The 10,589-nt window shown below is 36.1% G+C and overlaps 1 protein-coding gene across 1 annotated transcript in view; it reads left to right on the top strand.

Moving 5' to 3' along the window:
• The first annotated feature begins 2,940 nt into the window (after positions 1 to 2,940).
• Positions 2,941 to 10,589, top strand: part of LOC149141285 (mediator of RNA polymerase II transcription subunit 10b-like) — a 29,672-nt gene continuing 22,023 nt past the window's right edge. Inside the window, exon 1 of the mRNA XM_089447192.1 lies at positions 2,941 to 3,331. Within this exon, the coding sequence (XP_089303318.1) occupies positions 3,156 to 3,331 (176 nt within the window). The 5' untranslated portion in view covers positions 2,941 to 3,155. The remainder of the gene's footprint in view (positions 3,332 to 10,589) is intronic.

Raw genomic sequence — 10,589 nt, 5'->3', positions numbered from 1 at the left:
GTCCCTAGTTACCAATTTTAACGTAATGAATACCACTATAACCTCTAGGTGCACTAGGCACTCCCCAAGCATGACACACATGCTAGGCGAGGTTTCAACGAGTGATGTCACAAGGAGTGCCTTAACAATACACTTTATCACCAATTGATCTACACCCCTTGAGGCTTAACCATATAATCTTTGGACAAGGTATTTTAGTAGATTCAAAAATAAAATAAAATAAATAAATAAATAAATAAATTTGTGAAGTGGCCATTTTCAAAAGATGCGCACAAGGTAAAGATAAATTATAAGTGGGTTGTAAAAGGATTTTCTCATATAGAATTCAGATAATGACCATTTAGAGGAAGGGGAAATAAATCAAGTGGACAACTAAGTGTCATGAGGCATTTTCCAACTTAAAACATTTACTTGTAAGTGTACCCACAACTCGGGTACAAAACTGTGATAAAGATTTTGTGATATGCATAAATGTGTCTATATATGGATTGGTCATGACATCAATATAAGACAAAAGAAAAAATATTACTCATGTTTCCAAAAAGTTGAAAGATCACAACAAAAAATATTATACTCATGATTCAAAGTGTGCTATAATTACCCTTGCCTTGAAGATACATAGACATTATTTATTGAGTCACAAGTTTAGCATAACCTAAAGAGACTTGAATAGGAATTAAAGGCGATGGTTGGAATCCTTAAGAGTATGAATTTAATATTTCCTATATAAAAAGAGAAGAAAATTGTGTGATAGATACCTTAAGTAATTGACCACAAATTTTCTTTATGATTTCACTTATGTTGGATGCAAGGGAACACAATAGGTGTCACAAAATGATTGATATCTAACCATGGATCTACACCTCATAGCAAGAAAGGAATGCAAGGTAAGTTTAGTGGTTATGATTTAAACATAGATGAAATTTTGAGATATAACCATAGGATGTGTGTTCCTAAGGGAGGAAGTTTGCAAGATATAACTTTAAAGGGAGCTTAGAGGGCATCATATACAACATACCACAAGGTAAAAGGAATGTATGTCATAGTAAAACTATTGTTTTTCTAGATAGGAATGAAAAACAATGTAGTGCGATTAATATGACAGTGATTTATAATGCATGCTCCTCTTTTTAAGTGAAAATTTGTATTTTTATGAATTAAGCGTATTACTTTAGGTGATATGGTTTTATTTGATAAAGTTTGGGTGGTTAGGAAGATGACTTGTTCTCATCTTCACTTAGATTCGATTATCACAAGTAACATGTTGACCTATGTTGGCCTATTGTGGTAAAGCTAGAAGAATAGACGCCCTTTTGAATAAAGGTCCATTTCGATATGCCTTGAGATGCTTCCAACATTACTTATGTAATTTGCACATTGTTGTAACATGCTTTAGGTTATAATGGCAATGAATACATTTGATCCAAAACCTAACCTAAATCACTCCTTTAAATCAACAACAGAAAATCACTCCCACAAATCACGAATTCACATGGTTAAAAAAATAATAACAATGAAAAGTGAGCCCACATCCAAAATAGGGGTGAGTAATAACTGCTAGAGCTAGTAGTAAATAATGCTAAATTCAAGAAAAAACCATGCTATGTAAATATCTATGTTCCACCAAGTCTCTGAGACTAGGGACGCAGGTGGAGGGAGACCACAGGGGGACGTGTGGGAGTACCCTCAAATTTTAGGGAATTTAAATAATTAAATATACTGAACCATACTCATCATTCATACGGTTGCATATATCATTCATCCATACACCACAATATTCAACAATGAAATACATTGATCCATATTCATAATTCTAGAATCTATATTGATTTAAAAATTAAATTCATCATTCTAGATTCTAAATTGATTTAAAATGTAAATTCATCATTCTAGAATCTAATTAGTACTAAGCAAAATAGTCTATAATAGATATTGGAGTTTGAAGACTAGGATGGTAAATTGATATAACTCAAACTCAAAAATAGTAAACATTGATGAGTCAAAGAATCGGTATAACGTCATCAATATCTAGAGTCAAGACTTGAAAGTTAAAACTGAAAATAAAAGATGGACAATGAACATTGAAGGAGAGTCACAAGGGAGGAGAGACACCAATTAACTCGTAAGTCAAATAGCACTTTGTGGTAAGCCAAATATAGGTAAGCTTTGTAAGTCGAATGAGTGAGTTAGGGATTGCAAATTAGTTTAGGTTTTAATATTTGTTATGTATTTTCCTTTTTAGTTTTATTTTTATTTCTTTTAATTTTTTGTTTTTGTTTTTTGTCTTTTCTTTAAAGGGTTATTAAACAAAATTTAGGGGGAAATGTCCCCCCTCAAAAGGGGTGATTATGGGCTTGGTGCTCTTGATTAAATGCGAGCTCTACACCTTCATACTTGATATAATCCAATAGAAATATTGCAACCCCCAATCATGAAATTCTTAAAATTGTGAAGTCTACTAAATTTTGAATGAGATATGAAATTCTATTTTTTCCATATGAGTTTGAATAAGATATGAAATTCTATTTTCTCCATATGAAGTTCGACGAGGTTGGAACCACCCTCAAACATTTATGTAAAATGATGAAAATAAAAGATAAGAGAGAATGCCACTTTTACTTTAAGAATTTAACATTACCATTAATTACGTATCATTAATAAAACTCTAGAATTAAATATTAAGCTTCCCAAAAAAAACCACCTAAAAATATCATTTTTAAAATCAAGTGTCCCACCTTAAGAGAAACGTTTCCCCAAACATCCCCATCCCTAAGGTGAAAATAAATAAATAAATACACCCATCTTAAAAATCGATAATAAAACTTTGTAGTCAATCCTCACCTACACTACTCCCACTAATTACCAATTTAAAAATAAATATCCATCGAACTCGTTTACAAACCATAAATATTTATAAACGTGCCGTGTGAATATGCACAGTGCACTCTTAAAGCTTGGCAATCCAGTTTAAACTGTATAAACTGCATTCCACACTCAAACGGTGTATATACGAACCTTTCTATTGAAATACTGCACTGTCCGATGGTAATTGATTGTTCATTTCCATCGTAAAGACGTCATTCGTGCCCCGCTCACTGTTGGACCCGGCAAGTCGCCCACTTTCGGATTTGCACTTTGTCTTGTGTTCAATTTCCATGGACGCCCAAAACCCCGGGGCATCTGCAGGCAATGGCGGCGCTCCCGTAGATGTAAAAACCACATTAGACCCAGTTTTGAGATCCATTCAGAAATCTCTGGGTATTCTACACCAGATGCACTGCACTGTTTCATCGTTCACTGCGAATTCCCAGTACACTCTACTCGAACGCTTGTGAGTAGCTTATTTAAAAAGTTAAATTTATCATACATATACTTTTAAATAATCTTTTGCTTTCAACGTTTAGGGTTTGATGGTGAGAAGTGAAAGCATTGCTGGATTTGGTAGCAGGCTACGATATTTTTTGCTTAATTTTTCACAATGGACTTTGACTTTGCGAAAAGTTTGGCCATGTATTTCTTTTGGCCATTAAATTTCGTGTTATAACGGTGGAATAAGGAGGGTTTGAGGTGGTTTTCTGTCAGGGTTGCAGTTGTCATTTCTAGGGTTAGTTGGTGAAACGGCCTCGAATACGATTTCGCAGTCCCAACTTTATTTCCGTTATCTGCAGGAATGGACGTATATTTTGAGTCACGGTTTCCGTTTGAAGATACAAATAGTAGTGGAATTCAACATTAGGGTTTTGTTAGGATGTTTTAAAGGGACAATGTTGAAGTGTCAATGCGTTGACTAGATCATGTTTGCAGGTCTCGAATTGACCGTGAAAAGTAGAATTTGAATGTGCATCATTATTTATTATGAGTTCAATATTAGGCAAAATAAAGTGGATTTTGTCAGGGTTTCTAAATTGAATATACGTTGTTGCATTTCACGTACGAAATCTTCAATCTTAAAATTAAATTCGACCTTTGATTCTCATGAAAAGAGTTAATGTAGACTAGACAGTGGGGGTAAAAATAAATGCAAAAAAACTGAGAAGTATTCTAGACCCTTTTTTATCAATTCAAAGTCGGGGATTTATTTTTCAAATTATTTGAGATTGGGTGGTCACAAGAGCAAAACTCATGTTAGAGAGTTTCCAAAGTAAATGGCTAATTTTTTGATGCCTATGTCCTACATAAATAAAAAGTATAGAACCCATACTATTTAATCTTGTTCGGCACCTCTCATTTAGGACTCGGTAGTTTTTTCATCAAGACATATGTCTACCAGCGATTAAATACTGATGGGTTTTTTCACAGCAGAGGAACCCAGAATTTTCTAGTTGGTTGATATGACTTGATAAAAAACAAGGAGTACTGGAACGAGAGATGCAGAAACAAGATTAAATGGTTTCAATTCCTCATTTTTTTAGTTTGTGAGGAACAGAGACCAGCATTAAGAAATTAGGCACTTATAACTTTGGAAAATTTCTGACATGAGTTTTGCTTGTATAAATACTTTTGTTTATATTAAAAAACCTTTTATTTTGTTATACAGTTCTCTGGTTGAGAGCATCTAGTACAAAGTACGGAGATTCTCAAAATTAGGGTCAAACATGGAAGTTCCGGTCTGTAGGTACTGCTGTTACAACTAGTTCTCACTTTACTTAAAACATGAGAACTTAGAGAAAACATCAGGGCATTGATGTAACAGAAATAAACATACCTAGAGGCATAAAGAACTTTTAGATCCAGCGTAGCCATTATGCTTGGGTTTGGGCTTCATGGCTGCCTGATGCTGGGCTTTGGCCTCTAAATCCTCAGGCAAAATGCTCTTCATCATGCTGGGCACCTTTTTGAATTTAGCGTGTAGGCAGGCTTCTCTCAATTCTTAATTTGCTCACAAAATCCTGGAAATGCCTGGTACATCTGCTCATTATTGGTAACCTTGTTGAACTTCTGCCTCTATTTCTATGAAAGAGATAAGCTGGCTTTCTGAATTGGAGATGGGAGTCTCTGATGGACACATGTTTTGCATTAACCCAATGAATCCAACCTACGTCACAAGGTTCATCGAACTTAAACCTTTGGCTCGAATTTTGGCGAACCTTAAATTTTTTTTGATGTTCGGCGAACCTCATTGAACCTCATAGCCGTTGACCAAGTCCATACATCAAAACTCATAACTTCATGTCACAACTCAAGCTTGTAATTTATCCTTGCAGTTTCCATGTCCATGATAGCATTTTTGATGTTTACTTATGTTGATTTCTTACTATTTTATCCTATAATTCATTTTATATATATATAGGCGAACTTAATGACAAACATCATTCTAACCTCTTCAAAAAATTTGAACTCAAACTGAACCTAATCATTGCCGAACCTGAACTCGAACCAACTGGGCTCAACTGGGCTCCACCATGTACTGATTTAAGGTCTTGACTGTAAAACAAATGTCAGGCCTTGTATTTACTAAATACATCAGGAGACCTATCAGCTGCCTGCACACAGATCGATTAATCAAAGCTGAATCTGAAATCAACCAAAGACTTCAGATTTGCTACCATAGGAGTAGCCATGGACTGCTTACAGTCCATCATCAGTAATCTCTTCGGAATCTTGACTGCATACTTAACCCGTCCAAGGAAGGTCTCATGTGCACTCTGCTACACGGTACACCTCTAGACTGAAAAAAGTGCGTGTCAAGCTGATGTCCATGTCAATTTTTTTTTTCCAATTTTGCTTTGCACCATGTAATGAATTTCACTGGATTTCCAGTAAGTGTATGATCGTCTACATAGAGGACTAAAACAAGCAGATTAGAATGAACAACCAAACAGTAAAATTTGGAATCTGCATCTGTATTAGTGAAACCTAAACATGAAAGCTACTCGTTGATTTTGGAGTACTACGAATGTGGTGCATGGTTCAACCCATAAAGGGCTTTCTTCAACCTGCAAACATGGGTTTCACACCCGTGCACCTCAAAGCCTCTTGGCTGATTTATGTACATCTCCACCTCAATCAAACGACTAAAAAATTCCGTCTTCACATTACTTTGATATAAATACCCAACCAAAGACTGATGGCAACACGACATAATGAATTTGATAGAGGCATACTTTGCAACATGAGCAAAAATCTCCTCACAGTCAAATGCCTTTTTCTCGGAGAACCCTCTGGCCATAAACTGAGCTTTGAATTTCTCTATGTTGCCTTTTGCTGCATGCATAACTTTATACAGCCACTGATAGTCAGTGATCTGGGAGCTGCCATGGATATTCCACTATAATAGTTTGAAATCTCTGATTGTATTTTGTTTTACTTAGATTTCAGATCTAATGTTACTAGCATAATGCATGAAATAATAGATATGTTAAAACTGAAATTAAAGAGATAAGCAAATAATACGCCGTCCACACAATGAACACAATATGTACCTAGGGAAAACCCAATACAAGAAAAACCTAGCTAGAAGGTGAGGCCCCTGCTTTGCTCTTTTCGTCTTAGTTATGAAATGCAAATACAAAGAAAGGAGCACTCATTATGGAGTTGCCATGGACATTATGGCTAGTATGGTTGTTAGACGATCTTCTTCATTCTCTATTATGCTTCAATATCCCACTTCTAAATGTTATGGTCAACTATGGAATTGTTACTCCAAAATCTAGCACCTTAGTGCGAAGCCTCTCTGAGCTATCTAGAGTGAGAGCAACAATGGGATTAGTTACCACAATCACTTCAACAACTACTCTCGTTTTCGTGGTTGGATATGATCCTCACAAGGGAGGCTTCCCCTATAGATCTTACGGATTGAGTAACCCAAATGATTTAGGCTAAATATCCCCTAAGGGGTATATTACAAGATTCATTGAAGCTTAAATATGAAATGATTAAGGTTTTGGGTGATTTAAGGTATATTTTCAAGAAAGTGAGTTCAGAGGTCCCTATGGCTACATCTAGAAGGCTTAGTTAGACCTAGAGGGGGTCAAATAGGTACCCAAACACATGCCATCAAGAAAATATACTTTGCTGTTATAAACTTGGGTTTCAATCAACAGATTTACAAAATGCAAAAATTTATAATAGCAATAAGAAACAACCTTAAAATCTATGATAGATAAGTGAAAAATTAGGGCTATTCAATGAGTAAATAAGAGAACAAATTACAACAATTTCCAATGGTTGAAAATAAATCGAACAACAATAAAACCCTAGACATTATCCCTAAATAGTGGCTGAAAAATGCATATAGAATAATATGTTTGTTTTTTCAAATGAACGCCTACAAAGCCTAATGCTAAGACAATGATGTTTAAGTAAATAATATTGAATCTAGTTGTGATTTACCCTATAAAACATCAAAAATGAAAAAGTGAGGGTTTTATTTATATTATTTTATAGATTGGCACAAGAGATAGGACTAGTCCCTTTCCTAGTCTAGGGCTATAATTCTATGGAAGGGGACTGATGGAAGCAATTTCAAGGAGTGAGAGAGAGAGCAAGACAAACTTGTTTCTTAAATCCAAGTGGCCTGCTATCATTTATGGAATTTCAAAGGGAAGAAGCTACTCTTAGGTTATATGAGAGAAACTTGATGAAAATCTTGTTCAAGGAGATATTAGAGCCATAAAACATTCAACAACACTTTTGAAACAAGTTACCATGATTAAATATGGGAGGCTTGTTATAGGGCTCTATTAGGTGCTTCCAACCCTAAGGGTAGGAACAATTCTTAGGCTCAATCAGTAGGTGTAAGTGATCAATGACATGATATGGAGTTTACTTCATGGAGGATGCCACTGTCTTATACCGGCTATGAAATTCCAACATCCTTGAGTGTTATGAAAAGGGGTAATCATGTGACATGAGTTAGCCCTTTCCTCGGCCTATTTTTACCACTCAGTGTTTTTTTCGTTATATATATATATATCTTGGGTTACAAGCTTCCATTGATTCATTATTGACCCCTTTAAGATCCCCCTTCAAGATGAAGCATTTCATGCTCATTACGGTTGGGATATTCAAAGTTCCTTTTATTTAGATAGCTCATACATTAGCAAGTAACTAGGTGAGAGATAATCAAGGGGGTAGAGCTCGGGTTAATTGTCTAGGAACTTTCCTTTATCTGTGCCACTTTTCTGCATTTTAATATTTGGCACATGCTTTTTCTCTCTCTATTTCATCAACCTCTTAGGGCAAAATTTTCAAGCCCCTACTCAAGGATGAGGAAAACAAGGAACCAATATTTGCAACAGTTAGAAACTAACCCGAAGATGGGACGTGGATATGTTGGGGAGATGGAAGGTGTTAAGAAGTATGAATTACCATGGACATGCACCCATCCATTAGAGCCTCCTATTTGTGCCCCTCCTGGATTGTGAAAAAAAAGGCCTAAAAGGAAGGTCACATTGGACTAGAGGCAAGTGATAATCACCAAGGTGATGCATGGGATCAAGTGTACAATCAAAAGCGATTTATCATCCAATTGAACCTATGATCCATACTGGAATGCCCTTAAACATTAAATGAAAGCTCTTGAATGGTTAATGTACCTTACAATAGATGATCCACTTTCATCAAATGAGCAGGTTTGATGAAAGAAAGCACAGATTGGAGCATGGATGAGAAACATACGAAGCTAGCTATCTATGGATCATGATAGGGCTACTGGTTGGCAAGCTGAAATAATAGGATAAAAAATCCTCCTAGGGGTCACCTACATGGGTGGGTAATAGGAATCATAAACAATACAATAAGAATGGAACCCTTTCCTTTCTTAGTACCCTAAAATTTAATAACTTAATAATTGTTTAGGGTTATTGTTAGGGTTTTTGCATGCTTGAACCCTTATTAATGTTAGTGTTTTGGACCCTCTAGAATCTTCTTGAAAGTGCACACATGACTAGCTCCACATGTGTGTGTGATGGAAGCTAATGTAACATCCACTTGGTACCATGGTTAGTAGGTTAGGTTAACTTGCAGAGGCATAACTTTCACATACAAACTCCGATTAACACATGGGTGGGTAATAGGAATCATAAACAATACAATAAGAATGGAACCCTTTCCTTTCCTAGTACCCTTGAATTTAACAACTTAATAATTGTTTAGGGTTAGCGTTAGGGTTTTTGTATCCTTGAACCCTTATTAATGTTAGTGTTTTGGACCCTCTAGAATCTTCTTGAAAGTCCACACTTGACTAGCTCCACATGTGTGTTAATGGAAGCTAATGTAACATCCACTTGGTACCATGGTTAGTAGGTTAGGTTAACTTGCAGAAGCATAACTTTCACATACAAACTCTGATTGAGCTGATGTTCATGTCGTTGGAAAGCTCTCAAATGTAGATCAATGCTAAGAGGTGGGAGTTAAGCTTGCAAAGTTTTGACCTCAAAAATGGCCATTCAAGGGCTCAAACAAGGTTTGGAGGGTTTTGCACGCCAAATCACCAAAGTGGGCACTACCCCTAAAATGGGTCTTACAAGCTAATAGCTCCATTTGTACGACTTAAAAAGTACCAAATAAATGATAAATAAAATGATGATCCGTTTTGGATCAGGCAATCATTGACTTTTGCTTTAGTCCAATCACTATAATCCACACATCATTCTTCACAATGGAGTTGTACTTCTCCACCATGGCATTTTGCCAACATGTTGATCTGCTACTTCCTCAAATGTAGAAGGCTCTATATCCATGATGGAAGACATCAATGCCACATAAGGCATCCTCCCAAGGAATTTCCTAATTATGTGGCACTGATGGCTCTCAGAGGACCCCCTTGCAACTTGTACAAAACCACCTTTTCGAACGCCTGTGGCCACTTAATCAAGATTTGAGCATTTCTTCGAGTCGAGGACTTGTTCATCACCAAACTCAATGATATATCTTAGATTTTGCATCAATAAAACTAAAAGAAGATTTTTAGTTCATATAGAACATAGAAAACACTAGTAAGCTCAAGGATATCACCTAATGACATCTAGAATGAGATGGATCCCATTCGTGCAATTTGATAGGAGGTGTCATCGCTAAGTTCTACTTGCATGCCTACATCCTACTCCAAATTTTGCTCAAGGCCCTTTTATTAGAGGTCATATGTATAGAGGCTCCACTACCCACATGCTAGCTAGCATAGTACAATGTTAGATGATAGGCATGAGATCATGGAGAAGTGCATTTGAACCTTGTATGAAAGCTCATCTAATCTAGTTGATGCTTTTTGCACTTGCAAGTTGCTTTTGCTATTGTTGTTTGCTTCCTGTTCTCCTTATGATGTTGAGAAGCATAGTGCCCAAGCTTTTGACACTCGAAACACTTCACGTGGTTCAAGTTCATTCTTTGGTTAGAGGAACTTGAATCCTCTTTCTTGTCTTTTTAACTCTTCTTGGTCCTCCTTTCTTGCTTCCTTTCTTTGTTTTGTTCGTGCAACACTTTGTAGTCTCATCTCCTCTTGGATGAAGTTCTCTTGTAGCTTCTTATAGGTTGTATGCTTTTGTTGGGCACAAAATCCACAGACAAAAGGTTTCCAAGAAGAAGAGAATCCACTTAATGCTATGTGTCCTACTCTTCACCCTTGACCTCCTCTCCCATCACTGTTAATT

The sequence above is a fragment of the Pinus tabuliformis genome, chromosome X (assembly GCF_031772625.1).
Source record: "Pinus tabuliformis cultivar Carrire ecotype Pingquan chromosome X, CPIR1, whole genome shotgun sequence".
Classification (NCBI taxonomy): Eukaryota; Viridiplantae; Streptophyta; class Pinopsida; order Pinales; family Pinaceae; genus Pinus; species Pinus tabuliformis.
This window is presented reverse-complemented; position numbering and strand designations above follow the sequence as displayed.